Genomic DNA, 19,648 nt, shown 5'->3' with positions numbered 1-19,648 from the left:
GATAGTTCCTTACAATTGTTGCTTGGGCCTTGAAAAGCCCCTAAAACGGCCTTAAATATTTGATGGCTGATAATCTGTACTAACCCTCATTAAATGACTTTCAGTGTTATCAAAAGATGATGTGTCCTTGAATCTTAACCTTTCCTTGCAGTGTTGTCCAGTCACAGTTGCCTGAGACCGGTGTACCAGTTACAAGGCAGAGGGTCGACCAGATGAAGGACATGTTTGATAGCTATGTCCGAAACCGTACTCTCACCAACTGGAAGTTTTGGATTGTATCCTTTCTGAATTGAATGTTTTTGAAAAGTAGGGTGAAGCTGTCCAGTGAGAAATGCATTTTCTCCTGTCACCTAAGCTTGAATTTAAACCATACATTTGAAGAAAGTTAGAAAGAAAACATACTGAATATACTACTCCTATTACATAAGAATTTATTCATTCATGAATGGTTAGTCAATATGAAAATTTTGCACGGATGAAACATAGATTGATAGACTCTTATACCGCTCATGATTATGATATTTGCGTTATTGTGTTGATCTGCAATCTAATGATCTATGTTATTAATGTCTTACTGTTGAGATATTGTCGATGCAATGTGAAACTTTAGCTCACTCTCTTATATCTCATCTATTAACCTCTGGTTTGTCAATAGAAATGTATTACTTATACTTTTATAGACAATCTTTTAAGAGAGCCACAGTGTCATATCAAATCTGCCTTAAAAATGTCATGATCTGTTAGAAAGCTGCCTAGTTGGATTTGACAAGGGCATTGCTCTTTCGTCTCAAACCTGTTGCTGATACTTCCTGAACAAATCAGTAGCAGTAATATCTGTGTTCTTTGATGTCATGTCCTTAACAATTGACCAGTTTTCAATAATTATCAGGAACCTTTTTGGTTCATTCAACAACACAGTATCAACGGCTAGTATTGAAGAACTCTGTCGGACTGTGTTAGCCTGGCTGGACCAGAACTGTTCCCTTGTCTCGCTCAGGCCAAGTAAGTGTACATGGAAGAGGTGGTCATGTGACTTTTTACCTGTCAGAGATTTGGTAGTACAGTCGAGCACCGTTGTGTTGAACTCTGATAACTCGATATCTCGGTTGTCTCGATATAACATCTCGGTCCCGGCAAAATACTTCATAATTTATCATTATTCAAGCTCTTTTAACTCGATATGGTTGTCTCGATATTTCGGATATCTCGATATAATTTCATGGTCCCCACAAGCAAAATTACCCTTTTAACTCGATATTTGCAAAGAAACTTGATCTTCACCTACCTGTCGTGGGCAAGTATCCCTCTGAACTGAGGTTTCCACACGTTTACACATGGTGCGGCATGAATCAAAGGCATGCGGTAGTGTAAACTAATTAGGACTAATTGAGTTGAAGGTGTCACTTGTTTGTTATGTAATAAGGATTAATTAAGAAGGAAATAATTAGGAAGTACTCACTGTTACGACTAAACACGACTGATAACGGATTAAATAGTTTCGAATCAAAACATACTGAGAAGCGGTTTGTTTTCTTTCATAGTGATATGTGACGATATGCCCTGGTCGGATGTCTCAAAGTTCGGATAACTCGATATTTTTGTCTTGGTCCTATGAAAATCGAGACAACGGTGCTCGACTGTATACTTCCGAGGGTGCTGAGAATGAATATTCAGAGCACATTAAACCACTAACTATGTTAATGATCACATACACTGACAGGTGTCATAATTTTGGGAGAAATGTTTTTTTAGTATTGTGTGCAGAAAAAACTACATTGTAGCCCTTCAGTCACTTCAGCTATGAAGGAGCATGCATTAACAAACTTCATGAAAAAACATCACTTGACATAAAGATTTAGCGTTAAAATTATGTCCCCAGATCTGCAAGGCATTAATAAATGTGCCAAGATTATGATTACCATGTGTACTTACCGAAACTAAGACAAAAAGAGCATCAGTTGCCGATGTTGGAAAGATTGAAGACGATGGAATTAGTTACTTTTATATCCACTTTCATCCTCGATAATCTCCAGGGTATACCTTTGGAGTTATGATAGAAGCCTTGTGATTGGTACTCTCAACTTCCCAGCGTAGACACCTGTTTGGATAAAAAGCCAACAAAGAGCCGAAGATGCATCCAGGGTACTAGTGGAGATTTATCGGAATGTATACCCTGGAGATTATCGAGGATGATCCACTTTATGATATTCTGTTTTATTATGAAACATACCCTTGGACAGTTTGCTACCATTGCATCGTTTGGAAAGGCACACACTTGTCACTTTCCTGAAATTTTTTTTATTCTTCTCTCACCTGTGACAGTTACTGACTGGACAGCTATTTAAAGAGTCACTTTAATTGAAAATGGTCCGTGAAATACTGGAGTGAAAACGAAGCCATGGTAGCTAATGAGTGTAAGACGATATCATGATCAGAAGGATATAAAACACAGAAGATAAAGGGTCATGTTGTAATGGGACCATATTTAATCAGCGTTGAAGAACACATTTGACTATCTCTCTAAAAGCTGTATTTTTCTTGCAGCTGTTCTGAATGCGTTACGGCATTTAAGTACGACAACCAGTATCTTGACCGAGCCGTCTCGGATGAAGGAGCAAGCGACACAGGCTGTCACGAAGGATTCTCAGTTATCCTCCACACACACCAGGTCATGATAACTCTCTCTCTCCCATTGGGAGAGGACTGGAAAAGAAAACAGACCTTTGCTGTCACAGTTTACAAACAGTGCTCAAAGATGTAGTGGAGCTCACACTGACAAGTGTTAGTGGGACTTTATGTTCATCTTGTTTTGAACTTATACCTTTATCAGTTTTGAAGCTTGCCTGCAAAATTTGAACTCAAGCATTGATGTAGTGCTGAAGCTTGTGTTTTTTGAGTGGTATGGAAGAACATCAGTCTCAAGATTTGTGTCTTAGGCTTCCTTTCAAGATTTGGGCTTGTTGAGTTTGAATTGAAGTGATGCTGAAGCTCCACCTTGTGGTGGGAGTATGTTAGAGGCAAGGAGCACTAAGGTGACTCACCAGGGACTGTGGTGAGGTGTATGGAGGGTGATGAGAGTTGGCAGATTGCAGAAGAACGAGGCGTTACATACTGAGAGTGAGGAGATGTATTGATGTGTCACTAGAAAATCTGTACATGGGCAGTTCCACAGAAAACAACTTGTCAATATGTTCATTTATAGCAGAAACAGTGGATGTGTTCTTTATAATACTCGTATCGCACTTCAAAATTGTGCTTACAGATTCGGGATGTAATCAAGATCAGGGATTTGTTGTTAAGTCATGTGAGAGGAGACGATTGTTTGGACTTTGGGGGGAAATTTAGTTAGAATATTGCAGCCCAAGCACTGTTCCTGCTTTCACTGTTGCTCCTGTTCTAATGGTGCTATTACAACTGCTCTGTGTACAGTGGAGGCAGTGTTGTGACTCATTAGTCGGCTGTGAATGATGCCTCTTTATCTAGAATGTGGTCTTATTAAACTTCAATCATAGTGTCATGTGAAGCTGGCAGTTGCCCTGAATTTTTATATTTTGGTGACCTATTACTGGAAGTGAAAGTTAGGTTTTAGATGTCTTTGGGTTGATCTTGAATGAAAGTAAATTTGTCTTGCTTTGAGTTGAATGTTAGCTGATCCATCTTGGATGTATTTCTTTGAACTGACTCAAATATCCCACTGCACATGGAAAGTTATCTGATAGTGGCTGGGGTTTGATGACTATCACAGTTGTGGCCTGAGCTCAGGTGAGACACTATGGATGCCTCAGTGATTCCTCAGTGATCAGTGGAAGATCTGAACCACACTGATTACAAGGGAGGTGACTTGAACATATGTTCAAACCAAGAACGTCTAAACATTGCATGAATAATGGCCAGGAAACTGGATGGAACATGAATCATGGCCAAGAAACTGGATGGAACATGAGTGATGGCCAGGAAACTGAATGGAACGTGATTTATGGCCAGGAAACTGGATGGAACATGAATCATGGCCAATAAACTTGATGGAACATGAGTGATGGCCAGGAAACTGGATGGAACATGAGTTATGGCCAGGAAACTGGATGGAACATGAGTTATGGCCATAAAACTGGATGGAACTTGAGTGATGACCAGGAAACTGGATGGAACATGAGTGATGACCAGGAAACTGGATGGAACATGAGTGATGACCAGGAAAGAAGATTGACCATGAGTTATGGCCAGGAAACTGGATGGACCATGAGCGATGACCAGGAAAGAAGATGGACCATGAGTTATGGCAAGGAAACTGGGTTGAACATGAGTGATGACCAGGAAAGAAGATGGGCCATGAATTATGGCCAGGAAACTGGATGAAACATGAGTTATGGCCAGGAAAGTGGATGGAACATGAATGATGGCAAGGAAACTGGATGGAACATGAGTGATGACCAGGAAAGAAGATGAAACATGAGTGATGACCAGGAAACTGGATGGAACTTGAGTTATGGCCAGGAAACTGGATAGAACATGACTTATGGCCAGGAAACTGGATGGAACATGAATCATGGCCAATAAACTTGATGGAACATAGTGATGGTGATTGTGTGTTAATGAGTTTGTGATGGACTTAGTGTGACCTATGTTCATTAGAAAGTATGGACACACATTCGTGGCATTGTAAACAGTGGTGCCTGTCTGTATCACTGCAGGAGGGGTTGCTGTGCTGTCTGGGTGGAAATAATCTTTATTTATTTATTTATGGATGAATCAGAATATTGAATATTGTGTTAATTGTGTTTATTTTCTTCGGAATTATACTTAATTTCCATCCTCAGTAGCCAGATGTAGTGTCTCAGAAAGAGGATGTATTCTACCCTGAATTGTAAAAATAAACCTTCTCTTTGAATAAGCAGCTATCTGATCTTATCACATCTCCAAGGTCCTCGGAGGAAAGGTCACGTCTGTAAAGGCATACAAGATGTGCACTGTTGGGATTAATGATGTCATTTCATCAGTATCCAGCTTGTCTTTGTAATCAGGTACAAACTGTCACGATGCTTTTCCTTTGCACAGATAATCTGGGTGCAGTGTTTTCACTATGTCATTGTTTGAAACTTTTTGTTGATTTTGGACATTTCAGACTGGAATTGTATGTTAAATGTCAGCAATAAGCTTTATGAATTGTTTGTATTACCTGTGATCCAAGATTCATAAGACACAATCTGTGGTCCATAAGGCAGTATCTTGTGATCCAAGATCCATGTGACATTATTCTGTGATCTTGAATTCATGATTCATGTCATTATTCTGATATGTAATAAAAAAAACACTATCCTATTATCTGCCACCCGTGAATAAGGCATTGTCCTATGATGATATGATTTGTATGATCTTTGAGCCACGTTCCATACTGCTTTATTCTATGATCCAGATGACATTGTCCTATGATCTTGGATCAGTGATCCATGAGGCATTATTCTATGATCCATGATGGATATGGCATAATTCTATGATCCATGATATGTGGTTTGTAAGGCATGATTAACTGTTATGTTTTCCCCAGTGTCTATCATTCAACTTTTTGTCCAGTCAGCAATTAGCTTTCAGTATTATGTTACAAAGTTTCACAGTTAGGCTGGCTCACCGACATGGTTGACACATGTCATCGTATCCCAATTGCGTGGAACGATGCTCATGATGTTGATCACTGGACTGTCTGGTCCAGACTCGATTATTTACAGACCGCTGTCATATGACTGGAATATTGTGCGGTGTTAAACAACAAGCCCACCAACCAACTAAGTTTGAGCCACCATGATTACGAGTATTCTGGAAAGCTGTATCCGCTGTATATCGGTACAATCACATCCATAATTCAAGACTTTTACTGTTAGAAATGTTTATGTATGTTATAACCCTACCATGATCATGGGTTCCTCCAAAGCAGTACACACTGTGAGACTTCTCTTCATCACTTCAGGCTTTGTTCCTACATGAAACTCGGTTCCCAATTGCGCAGATCGATGCTCATGCTGTTGATCACTGGATTGTCTGGTCCAGGCTCGATTATTTACAGACAGCCACCATATAGCTGGAATATTGCTGAGTGTGGCGTAAAACTGAACTTACTCACTTACTCACTCCTACATGAAACTGATGCTTCAGGATATACCTGGAATATTGTCCAAAGCTGTCCAATTAATTTATTAAACACTTTAATATTGCAGATAAAATGATCGCACGTACATTCTTATCTAGAATAGGAAATCTTATCTAAGATATTGAGTAGAGACCGGACAAATTGATAGGAATGTTGGTAAAGAATGATGACCTTATTGGTTGGAGTTATCTCCCTTATGTTCATTTCCAACATAAAACGCTGCCTCAGGGTTGGTGTATATGTGCTCACTGCTGTTGTATATCTATCTATATGCGAATCAGGGATTTTGCTGTAAAAACAAGTTTTTTTTACTAAATTTATTAAAATATTTATTGAGATATTTTGGGAGCTTAAGTTTTTGACAGTGAGTGACACTGTACATGCAGAGCCTATTTTCTACATACTAATCCCGAAAAAATATATAGTCATGGTTGTCATAACAGCAGTTTTAAAATTAGGTTGAATAGTTAGGGATTCTGTATTCATTTTTTGCAGTTTATAGTATGTAAGGTATGCCTATTTGTCAGTTAATCACGATGGAAAACATCAGTAGTGAATGAAAGCCAGTAATATGGTGCATCCCTTCTTTCAAGTTATGTGTTTTGAAAATGGTGCTGCCTACTTATATGTTTTAGTCTAGGATGTAACACACACTGACAGTTACAGTATAGTGAAGCAGTGCCTTTTCTACTTAGTCGGGCGGTGGGGTAGCCTAGTGGTTAAAGCGTCTGTTTGTCGCGCTGAAGACCTGAGTTCGATTCCCCACATGGGTACAGCAAGTGATGTTTATTTCTTGTATCCCCCACAGTGATAGTGCTTGGAATATTGCTAAAAGCGGCATAAAACTATACTCACTCACTTCTACTTCGGACTTCTTGCACTTGAAATGTTTAGTTTTAGACTCTTTCATGGAGTGAAGTTAGGTATAGATAAAGTTGAGCCTGTCTCCAAAATATATCTCCAAATGTCCAGTATGTTTGTTGTATTGAGGAGGAGGGCCATGGTTTCCTTGTTCCAGCTGCTTTTGTCTGGATGTCTTTTTAATTGTGGTAATACATATATGTTTTTAATATAGGTGTTAAGTGTCATGGGAGAATACAGTAATACAGAAGGGCATTGTAACTGTTTTCTTGTTAGTGCCGGATAGAAACCTTTAAGGGGTGCTTTCTACCTAGTATGTTCAGTTGACAGTAGTTTTATTGCATCAAGAAAGACAGTGTTTAAAGGGGACTAGGTGTGGTGCAGGTGGCAGTTCTTGCTAGTTTGTCAAAGTTGGTGAAAAGTCTTTCTGTGTGACTTGCACTGAGATGCCCTCTGATGTTTGTGCACCGGTAGTAAGGACTATGAGATGATCTCAGTGAGACAGGGCACTTCACACCCTCATTGTGTGCATGTGTAAGTGTTTTGTTTTTATAAATCTAACAATTCATAATAATCCTGTGGAGACTTACACAGTAGTTTGACAAGGGTCCTAAATATTCTGTGCAGAGTTGCATCCGTTGCAAGAAACCCATGATGATGGGTTGAAATCCCAGATATGCCATGACTGTGTGTCTTGGTATTCAGCTCCATACCTTTTGACTTCATCACAAACAGTAAGATCTTGATTAGCATTTTAAAGTTGTACGTTTAAATTAACAACAGAGGAGATGTAGTGTATTGACGATAATATAAGGTTAGGCGCTCTACTGCTGTGTCAGACTGAGATCTTACAATGTGAGTTACGTCCCCTTGTATCACTCTTGTTGAGAAAGGTAATAAACAGCCAAGCACACGTTATATCAGCACACTCCATTTGTTCTGTGGTATATTGTTATGAAGTTCCGCCAAGTCTAAGAACATAACACAGTCCTTCATAAATAAAGGCTTTGCTCCACCTTAGGCTGATAGGTGGTCGTGTACATGAAGTGTACGTCAGTGCAGGGATAAACCCAAGTCACTCTACCAAACATAGATGCCAGGCAAATGAGTCCCTGTCTTGTGTATTATACAATCCCCAATATGAAAAAAGTTATTCCTTGTAAACACATCATTTGTAGTTCTTGGGATAAAAGTATACTTAACAGTGTATAAAACCTGGCAGCTGTATTTGTTTGTTAATTGCATTAGGCCCGGACCAATTTTGTTTCTTGTTCTAAGGATCTGCCGGTTGTGTTTTCTCAAGAATAAGAAAAAAACAAAAAAACAATTTAGGGACCTTTCTGAATTTATGGTTAGGGGGGGGGTGATGATGATTTTAAGGGGGTCACCAAATTTGTTCTGGGGAGCTAGGGGGGTCAGCAATTTTGTACACACTTACTAGGGGGGTCAGCAATTTTGTACATAAAAATATGTTTAAAATTATACTTAGAAATTATAGGAAGGGGAGGAAGGGGGTCACTGATTTTGTACATGACTTGCAGGGGGGGTCACTTATGTTGTACGTAAATTTTAGAGGGGATCATTCACATTGTACATGCTTCTCCATAAAAAATCATCATCACCCTCCCCCTAGCCATAAACAGAGACCATATACCGATATCGGTATATGGTCTCTGCCATAAATTATGAACAGTCCCTTAACTTCCCCACTCAAAAAATAAAATCCTGTTTTTATTGGCCAAAAATATAAACATTCAAGAAAATGTATTTTAGATTGTATTTTGCCTCATATACACTTCATAAATTGCCAAAAGTAAAATACTTTTAGTATTTAAAAGGAATACTACTTTGACTGGTTATGTTTTTCCCCCCTCCTGCCTTAGTGTTTTCTGAGGACAAAAAAACATAAAACAAGAAATAAAATTGGTCTGGCCTTATGGTCACATTTGTGACTAGTTTATGAAGTTTGATTTTCTTCCAGGTTGTGTTGAATATTTCTATTTATCATCTAGATAGTGTAGCAATAGTTATTCTTTAAATATTTAAACCTGACTGCATGATGGCAATGTCTAAACAATAGTTATGATTTCAATGATATTACTCTTCAGTTTTTCCTAGATGGGTTATGTACCACATGTATGTAACACAGTTACATCTCAGAATCAACGCATTGTGTTCTACACTCTTGTATCAAGGTTGAAATTTTGTTTCAGATTTTACTATCTTTTACAAGTTTCTTAATCTTTACTTGCAAATCTTGCCGCTCATTTGGAAAAAGCATTACACATACTGAGATTAAATTATTCGTTAATCTTAGTCTTTAGACACATTAAAGGTATTAGCATAAATCCCTTATGCTTAAAGAAGTGGTTCAGGAATTTCTTTCACTTTTTTTTATGGTAAAAATTTATATGGATCTTTAATATGGACACAATTTGGAATTCATGAGTTAAATTATATGCAAATTGTTCTTTGATCAGAACTGTCATGAGTCAAATTGGGAATTTGAATCACAGATTTTCAGCATGTTAGATCTTTGGATTGAGGTATCATGAAAATGTAAACTTTTGAAGTATAAATATGTTCAGTCTTTGATCTGTGTTTTTCCAATGGTAGGAAAATGGAATAGAATATATTAGTGTTGATTTTTTCTCTATTCTGGCTGGGCTTATTTTTTAAAATTACCCACTATGTTCCTGTAGTTTATTGGTGTAAGACATGATTCCTACAGGAGTACATCTCTGTTTGTCCCTACAGGAACATAGGGGTAGTTAGTGTTTGTAAAACATCAGGGTTCGAGTTAGTGTTCAGCTATCCATTTTTCTTGTAAGTGGAGACTAACAAGAATGGGTGGTCAGCCTCAATAATGTTGATACATGTCTTCATATTCATTTGTGTAGATCAATGCTCACAGGATTGTCTGGTCCAGGCTCCAATTGTTTACAGACTGCTGTCACTTGGCTGTAATACTGCTGTGTGACATTAACAAAGTGTTTGTGATGGTCAGTAGTTACAGTGAAATGCAACACAAGGAAGATGGTTTAATCAACTTGCTGAAGTTGCATGTGTCCTTAACATAGGCTTGATCAGTTGTCCCTGTACAGTGCCCTTAGAAGGAACATCAGTTTGGCCATGAGTTATCCAGGTCTGGTGCCTTTTCAGATGTGGTCTAGGGAATACCTAATTGAACCGATGTATATCTGCACCCTATATGTTACATTACATGGTTCACCATCGGTTTGCCAGTCTCAGGACTGGCATTGCTGGTGTCATTTGTGCAACTAGAAACGTGCTGATTAAAACATACAATGAAACTTCATACATGAGGGTCACAATCCACAAAGCGTTCGTAGTGATACGAAGTATAGTAACTCTATACTGTATCATTGGCTTAGGTATGGGTATGACGTAGTGCTACAGACGCTTTGTGGATGGGGTCCCTGGACCCATTTAGCCTGGAAAATAATCTTTGGGTGAAACATATGAAAGGGTAATTTATACATTAGGGTCCTGATTCACCAAGTGTTCGTAGTGTTACGACATAGCTCTATACTGTATCATTGGCTTTTGAAAGATGTAGTGCTACGAACACTTTGTGGAGGGGTCCCTGGACCATTTACTTTGGAAAATGCTGTTTTGGGTGAAAGATATAAAAGCCTAGAGGGTAATTCTGCAACCATGGTTTGGCCCTAGAATAATTTCACTGGATTACAACAAGGCATCACTGTCCACCTTTCACTTGCATCAATATATTATCATGATTCATATCAACCATTGGTAACTATAAACAAATGAAGGTAAATGACAGAGCTTTGATCTGGTGGAATGTGTAATTAACGTGATTAATGAATGTGTGTTTGATATGTATGCTTCAGTCACTGCAGCTGTTTTTATTTATACCTTATCATGAGGTGGACATGTCTCTGTTGGGCGTTTGTAGTGTTGGCCCTCCCTGTTCCTTTGTTAAAGATGTCCAGTTGTCAGTGCTGAAATAATACCTGTAACCTTTTTGTGTACTATAGATTTGTATATAAAAAGGACATATTATTTGATGTACATATGTCATTAAATGTCAAGAAAGAGAAACCAATGTGCTGTTTTCAGTGTATTTTGACATGTCTGTCGTAGCTTCATACATTGCCTTACCTGTGAAGATCCAGGTTAGAATTGGTTTTCAGCAAGAGGCGATTATTGTGATTGGGTGGTCAGGCTCTCTGACTTGGTTAACACATGTCATTGTATCCCAGTTGAGTAGATTGTTGCTCATGGTGTCTGTCACTGGATTGTCTTGTCCAGATTCGATTATTTACAGACAGCCGCCATATTGCTTTCAACAAACCAACCAACCAAGATCATACATTTCCTGGGACGGTTAGGTAGCCTTCACGTGCCAGGCCAAAGACCTGGGTTTCATTCCCCATATGTGTGAAGCCTATTTGTGGTGTCGACCGCCTCCGTGGTGTGGTGGTTAGAGCGTTCGCCCAGAGTGTGGAAGGTCGCGGGTTCGATCCCCGACTGCGTCATAGATAGATAGACTGCGGCATGGTATCACAGTGGGCTAGCACTATAAAACCAGCTTCAGTCTGGGCTAGTACTGTCAGCCGCACATACACATACACACGCATGCACGTCGTCATTTGAGCGAAAGATTCTCAAGCACGACCTTAAACCCAATTCCACCACCACTATTTCTGGTGTCCATGTGATCTATTGCTGTAATATTGCTAAAAGTTGGGTAAAACCATACTCACTCACTGTTAATCAATAAGGACAGCTATCATTGGAGTTTTGCTTACCCTCAGCACTTTGGGGATAGGGGACCTAGAGTAAAGTTCAAAGGCTTCCTGGTATATCCAGACCACTCACTCCTTGTTGCATCCTGGTAGGGATTCTGCCACAGAACAGGTGCCCCAGTCCGCTGGCATGTCTTTAAGTATGGACCGGAAAATCTTGTGATATGCTATGATTCACTAAGCCTCTTTGATCCTTTTAATCGCCTCAGTGAGCTAGCACTATAAAACCAGCGTAAGTCTGGGCTAGTACAAGCAGCCGCACATTCACACGCATGCACGTCGTCATATGAGCGAAATATTCTCAAGCACGACGTTAAATCCAATTTCACCTCACCTCACCTCCTCACCTGGGTACAATGTGTGAAGCCCATTTCTGGTGTCCCGCACCGTGATATTGCTGGAATATTGCTAAAACCGTACTCACTCACTCATGCTTGACAACCTGACTGCTGTAAACGTAAATGTACAGCTCACTTACTTAGAGACTGCAATTTGAAGAAATAATATAACAAATGTAATGTATATGGTTTAATAACACCAATCCGCTGACAGTTCGATTTCGTACAATTTCTTCCACACACGCGTACGTCACAGGGTCATACTGAAGGTCAAACTTGTTTGCAACCAGTTTCCGGGCAACCTTCAAAGAGGGGAGATCCCCCAGTCCAAAGACACATATATTATGCCGGTACCTTCCATGGCATGTATACCTTTGTTCTTTTCCGTTCCAAATAACAAATCTAGAAATAAACCTTTTCTTGTCTGGATGCTCTGTAAAACAAAACAGAAATCTAAGTGGCAATTGTTCAGCGCTGCGCGTTCAATAGCACACATACATACATGCACACACATCGTAAATATTGACACGTTCCTCCATCGCCCAAGAAGACATACCGCCGCTTAGCAGAGGACTAGCTATTTTTCACCCTACGGCTTGCTCAGGCTAATGGGTGCTGAAATTACATTACCGCGTCGGCAATATTTCTCGGGGAACATACCAAAGGCTTTGTCAGAGTGAAAGTCAGAACGGAACAAACGTTTAGGAACCAAACGAACAAACGAAGTATTTTTGTTTGCGTAATTTTTGCTGGGTTTGCTGTTCTAGGAGGTAACTGTCCAAGCGCTAATCGTCCAGAAGGCAGTTGTCCACATGACATCGCATCCCAGTTGTGTAGATCGATGCTCATGCTATTGATCTGCGGATTGTCTGGTCCAGACTCGATTATTTACAGACCACCGCCATATAGCTTGGCTATTTCTGAGTGCGGCGTCAACCAACCAACAAACAAACACAAACGAATTCGGTAAGTCGTCTCTTCTAACAACATGGTCTGCTGACAAGGTGAAACATACAGGCATAGTCCCACATTCCTATATATCGATCGGGGCGGTGGGGTAGCCTAATGGTTAAAGCGTTGGCTCGTCACGCCGAAGACCCGGGTTCGAATCCCCACATGGGCACAATGTGTGAAGCCCATTTCTGGTGTCCCCCGCCGTGATGTTGCTGGAATATTGCTAAAAGCGGCGTAAAACCAAACTCAGTCAGTCAGTCCGTATGTATCGATCACGAATAATGGTGGCGATAAGCACCTAAATATTTTGGGATTCGAACCAAGGACCAACGCACCATAGCTAATTTCGGTTTTGTAGACTTCGGTACATATGTTCCGCGAAAATACTAGTGGAGATTTTTTAAAAGATTTCTGCACTATCACCACGTAAGCATATTCGCCACGTACAGTATACATGATGTAGAGCTTTTAAATTAAAAGTCTGACAAGATATATTTACCACTTAGATTATCAAGATGCCATCTTGTATGCTTTCACAGGATACCATTCTCCGATTTAATTCGTGTAATATCTGTATGGGGGGATTTCAAACACACGCAAATGAAATTAATTAGAGAAACGATTAAGAAAATACTTGTCAGTCGGTGGCCCACATGGGACATGGAAACGTTTCCGACATATTCTGAGTGAGTGGGTGAGTGAGTATAGTTTGACGCCGCTTTAAGCACTATTCCAGCAGTATCACGGCGAGGGACACCAGAAATAGGCATCACATATTGTACCTATGTGGGGAATCGAACCCGTGTCTTCGCAGTGACAAGCGAAAGCTTTAGCCACTAGGCTATCCCACCGGCCGTCTACACATTGTGAGTATCACGCTTTCTCATTCAAGTATTACATTACTCCGCGACTAAATCTGTTTCGATCCCGCCGATAATTGAGTCAGGTAGTATGTCGGTCAAGTACGTCGCAAGTACGTCGTTGTCAAAATATATAGTATGTCAACGAGGGATAGGATAAACACTGGCATTGCCATTTTAATTAGGGAACTAGGCTGTACATAGACTAACAACTAGTCTCTGAAAGAACAGTTTTTACAGAAAAAAACAGTTCATAAGGAAACAAAATATATAACTAACTGAAACGGATTCCACATCTTTTAGGATGAAATATACCTCAAACTACACAAGTGATTCAGGGAATATGTCTAAAATTCTTGTCTATTTTTCAGTGATTATGTATAAGCCCTGAAAATTTCGGTGATTATGTATAAGCCCTGAAAATTTCAGTGATTATGTATAATCACTGAGTGAATCAGACATTATACATAATCTTGAAAATTATCTCTACATAATCCCTGGTTTTACATATTCACTGTAACATATATACATGTATATTGAAATGGAGTCCTGAGACTTTCCTCATTTTCAGACTTGCCATATATTCTAGACTTGCCATATATTCTAGACTTGCCATATATTCTAGACTTGTAGCTTTCTTGGATATATTTGTTGCAGGGTCTGTATGACAGACTAAGCAGTACACATACGTAGGAAAATATACTACTCACACTTTGCTAAGGATCACAGAAATTCACAACTTTACTTAAACGTAGATTTATAATTTGAAATTGTATCCATTTAAAACTGGATAAATAATAATATGGTAACCCCTCTTTAGGCAAACAGTCACTTTAATCTAACCTTATGCACTTGATACATGAGTAACCATCAAAACGGCTTTCATGGCACCAATCAACCATTTTGCAAATCATGGAACGAGTCATTGACAAGTACACAACACCTGTCAATAGCAGGTATGGGATCCACAAAATGCAATGACATACTGAAACCTAGGATCCATGCATGCTTACAATAAGCTTAGATTTGACCCTACATCATAGTTTTCTGTTGAATCCAGGATTTGATCCGTAGCAAAGTGTGAATAGTACAAAATAAATATGAAAATATGAAATATTCGGAAAACACTCAATATTGCCAAACACTTAAGAACAATAAACATTTAACGCGAATAACGAAAAGTAAAACGGAAGATCAAATTTATAAAGGAGACTATTAAAAATATTTTCTCTGCTCTAAATATTTTTCAGCATTTGAACTGTGGTGAGATGGACTATATTTTCTTTATATTTGAGTTTACTTCCTATTTTCTGTGATTCTCGTGAGACTTTGGTGCGTTTCAATAAACTCTCTTTCCGTGTTTCATGTTCATCAATCGAAACACATTTATCAATATTCAGTATTTTATAACTTTTTTTATTTGACTTCATGTAATGTTTTATATGTTTTTTAATATTCCGGTGTAATGAGCGTAATGATTTGCTGAAACGAAGTCTAAAAACGTGTAAAACAAATTACTTCGAAAACCGCACTGACATTGTGAAACCGTTTCAATGTCCCTCGTGACCCACTGTACGATATAGGTTGTTGCGTGTGGCAAGGAAGTGGTTTAAAGTTTAACTTCAATATGACCTATGTATGTGTTGCCGTGTCAAGAATGACCGGATAGCTGATTAGCTGATGAAAATCTTCCTTAATGGATATATCCGTTGCCCCAGCTAGGTTTGAATTTTTTGCGCTTCCGCGGATCTTAAGGATTAATAAGAGAGTCAGTTATGTTTTACGCCGCACTCAGCAATATTCCATCTATATGGAAGTGGCCTGTAAATCATCAAGTCTGGACCAGATAATCCAGTGATGAACGACATGAGCATCGATCTACACGATTGGGATACGATGACATGTGTCAGCCAAGTCAGCGAGCCTGACCACCCGATCCCGTTAGTCGCCTCTAACGGCGTGCAATATCTTCACGGGTATAAGGATCTTCACGGGTATAAGGATCTTCACGGGTATAAGTATTTATGATCCTTGTAGCTCCAAGATCGTTTTGTATAAGTGGACGTAGGACCAATTCCACAAAGCGATCTTAATGCTTAATTATCGCAACTCCTGAAATTGGTTTAAGACAGTTGTAGCGCTGGGATTTTTTTCTTGAACGGGTCCCTGAACCAAACATTACAGCTAATATCCTTGGAGTCAGCGTGTGCAGAGTAGGGGCATATGTGTAATGTTTTCGTGATTTTGGTTCTCACGCTTTGTCATTAGGTAGGTGTGCATTTATGTAATCATTACTGGAACATCTTCTTAATGAGGCTAAAATATGTTGATATAGGTTCCGAGCAATGACACTTTACCTACTTAATTTAGATCGACTTTATACGTTCAGTCCAGGTTAATATACACCAATATCTGCACAATGGTCTCCCCTCGAGCCGGGGCGGTGGGGTAGCTTAGTGGTTAAAGCGTTCGATCGTCACGCCGTAGACCCGGGTTCGATTCCCCATATGGGTACTATGTGTGAAGCCCATTTCTGGTGTTCCCCGCCTTGATATTGGTGGAATATTGCACTCACTCACTCTTCTCAAGCTAATTGAACAGGAGCTTCACTTTGCAATGAATTTCTATCCATCCATCTATCTATCTATCTGTCTATCTATCTGACGGGGGAATCTCTGTATTCACGTCTCCATGTTTTCATCGGCTGATACCGCCTTCACGGTGCGTGTTGTAATAAAGTTCCAGAGCTAGTCCGCTGAGATACCATGCCCCAGTTTAACCTGTCCTCTGCCGTAATATTGGTGGGTTATTGCTACAAGCGGTGTAACAGCACACTGACTTACTCATTTCATCCCTATGAAGTCTAGCGCCAGGCGTGGTAACAACAACTACCATCTTTTGACGGCTTTTGGTCGACGCTGTACGGGATCGAATCTTATTCGGCGGACGGTCTTGTGCATCAGACCACAAAGGCGGAAGATCATAACGATGTGCACTCAACATTGTGTAGATCACGAACTAACATACGTATTTTTAAAGATACTACTTGAAAAACCACTTTCGTCAGTTTTAAGCGACTCACCTCTCAATGATCATTTGAAAACGGAACCACTTGATGAAATGAATTCAGATTCTACGACCGGGCCGTGGCACCGAATAACGAACAATGGCGTCTGTGTCAAGTGGAGTCTGTGTCAGTCCTTAAACACTATAAATAATCTATAATTGTTGGGTTCATATTCCAACGATAAGTTTTGGTATGGTTGTCAATATTTAGCTCACAACGATGTAGAATAACTGGAAGATGCGTTATTTGGAGGTGGACTTTAATGTCAAATTCCTTTAGTTTGTTTGCACTCAGCAATATTCCAGCCATTTGGCGGCGGTCTGTAAATAATCGAGTCTGGACCAGACAATCCAGTGATCAACAGCATGAGCATCTATCTACGCAATTACGAAGATACGATGACATGTGTCAGCCAAGTCAGTGAGCCTGGCCACTCGGTCCCGTTAGTTGCCTCTTATGATAAGCGGGCGGTGGGGTAGTATAGTGGTTAAAGCGTTCGCTCGTCACGCCGAAGACCCGGGTTCGAATCCCCACATGGGTACAATGTGTGAAGCCCATTTCTGGTGTCCCCCGCCGTGATGTTGCTGAAATATTTCTAAAAGCGGCGTAAAACCAAACTCAGTCAGTCAGGCAGTCTTATGATGAGCATTGGTTGTTCAAATTCCTGAATTAAGTGCTGTCAAGATAGTTGACAATTTTAAAGAACCACTTTTTAATGTGTTATGGATAAAGCAAAGGATTCCAACCACCCACCTTTGGCTCGTCTATATTGACTTTATGACAGCTACTGTCCTAGGATGCTTATATTGTAGATTAGGATACTCGAAATGTGAAGCATGGCAACACTTGACATTTACGACAAGTATTTCATGCATAATATTCAGTTGAAACCCTTGTTACATGAATTCCTGTGCATGAGGTGACAGATGATCTATCACCATCAGATACAAAACATTACCATGCTCTTTCAGTGGCATTTAGAAGTTGTACATAGATGTCCAAGATATTTTATGGATTAAACCTTCTTTTTTATTTCCCTCACGACGTTTCGGGACCACTCCAGGTCCCTTCATCAGGTGAACTCTTCATCACTATTCCAGGTCCCTTCATCAGGTGAACTCTTCATCACCATTCCAGGTCCCTTCATCAGGTGAACTCTTCATCACCATTCCAGGTCCCTTCATCAGGTGAACTCTTCATCACCATTCCAGGTCCCTTCATCAGGTGAACTCTTCATCACCATTCCAGGTCCCTTCATCAGGTGAACTCTTCATCACCATTCCAGGTCCCTTCATCAGGTGAACTCTTCATCACCATTCCAGGTCCCTTCATCAGGTGAACTCTTCATCACCATTCCAGGTCCCTTCATCAGGTGAACTCTTCATCACCATTCCAAATCCCTTCATCAGGTGAACTCTTCATCACCATTCCAGGTCCCTTCATCAGGTAAACTCTTCATCACCATTCCAGGTCCCTTCATCAGGTGAACTCTTCATCACCATTCCAGGTCCCTTCATCAGGTGAACTCTTCATCACCATTCCAGGTCCCTTCACCAGGTGAACTCTTCATCACTATTCCAGGTCCCTTCATCAGGTGAACTCTTCATCACCATTCCAGGTCCCTTCATCAGGTGAACTCTTCATCACCATTCCAGGTCCCTTCATCAGGTGAACTCTTCATCACCATTCCAGGTCCCTTCATCAGGTGAACTCTTCATCACCATTCCAGGTCCCTTCATCAGGTGAACTCTTCATCACTATTCCAGGTCCCTTCATCAGGTGAACTCTTCATCACCATTCTAGGTCCCTTCATCAGGTGAACTCTTCATCACTATTCCAGGTCCCTTCATCAGGTGAACTCTTCATCACCATTCTAGGTCCCTTCATCAGGTGAACTTTTCATAAGGTAAACTCTTCATCACCCGATGAAGGGACCTGGAATGGTCCCGAAACGTCGTGAGGGAAAAATAAAAAAGAAGTTTAATCCATAAAAATATCTTGATTACCATGCTCGTTTTGGCATTCATAAGCTCAGGACAACGCGGGAGTTTGAGTTAGAGTTGTTGCCAATTAGTGCTGGTTGTAAAGGGCGACTACATCAGGTGGTAAGACTCGGTGACATGGCTGACGTTGTTTCATCGTAAGACGTCTTTGGTAAACAACAACAACAACAACAACAACAACAACATCAACAACACACACCCTCTCTATAAACCTACCTGTTTATCTATTTTCCCACATGTCTCTAAATCTATCCATCTATATAATTATTATCTACCATTTGAGTGCACACACGCACGCACACACACACACCAGTTATATGAACGGTTCCTTAGCTAGAAAAGGAATTTTGGATATTTTAAATTTCAGGATCAGTTTCACAGATTAGATCATGCTTTGAATGGCTGGTTAGACAAGTGAGTTTTACATCGCTTTTAGCAATATTACAGCAATATCACGGAACACCAAAAATACGCTTCACACATTGTAGCCATGTGGGGAATCGAACCCGGGCTTTCGGCGTGACGAGCGAACGCTTTAACCACTAGGCTACACAACCGCCCGACTGGTATTAAGGACGAACAGATGAGGGGATACCTCACTACCGCACCTCCGTCACCTGGTAGTGTGGT

The 19,648-nt window shown here is 40.1% G+C and overlaps 2 protein-coding genes across 5 annotated transcripts in view; one reads left to right on the top strand and one right to left on the bottom strand.

The window, feature by feature from the left end:
- The window catches only part of LOC124280857 (carbohydrate-responsive element-binding protein-like), a 57,798-nt gene extending 49,656 nt beyond the window's left edge, over positions 1-8,142 (top strand). For all 4 annotated transcript variants that reach the window (XM_046716848.1, XM_046716847.1, XM_046716846.1 and 1 more), the window contains 3 exons: positions 152-275; positions 873-1,002; positions 2,545-8,142. In XM_046716848.1, coding sequence (XP_046572804.1) covers positions 152-275; positions 873-1,002; positions 2,545-2,675 — 385 coding nt within the window. In that variant the 3' untranslated portion in view covers positions 2,676-8,142. The remainder of the gene's footprint in view (positions 1-151; positions 276-872; positions 1,003-2,544) is intronic.
- A 4,111-nt stretch (positions 8,143-12,253) lies between these two features.
- The window catches only part of LOC124280858 (N-acetyllactosaminide beta-1,6-N-acetylglucosaminyl-transferase-like), a 29,572-nt gene continuing 22,177 nt past the window's right edge, over positions 12,254-19,648 (bottom strand). Inside the window, exon 3 of the mRNA XM_046716849.1 lies at positions 12,254-12,567. Coding sequence (XP_046572805.1) covers positions 12,275-12,567 — 293 coding nt within the window. The 3' untranslated portion in view covers positions 12,254-12,274. The remainder of the gene's footprint in view (positions 12,568-19,648) is intronic.

This window comes from Haliotis rubra, unplaced genomic scaffold (genome assembly GCF_003918875.1).
Source record: "Haliotis rubra isolate DU_JTF1 unplaced genomic scaffold, ASM391887v1 Scf275, whole genome shotgun sequence".
NCBI classification, from domain to species: Eukaryota; Metazoa; Mollusca; class Gastropoda; order Lepetellida; family Haliotidae; genus Haliotis; species Haliotis rubra.
The sequence above is the reverse complement of the archived record's forward strand: the minus strand, read 5'-3'. Positions and strand labels throughout refer to the sequence as shown.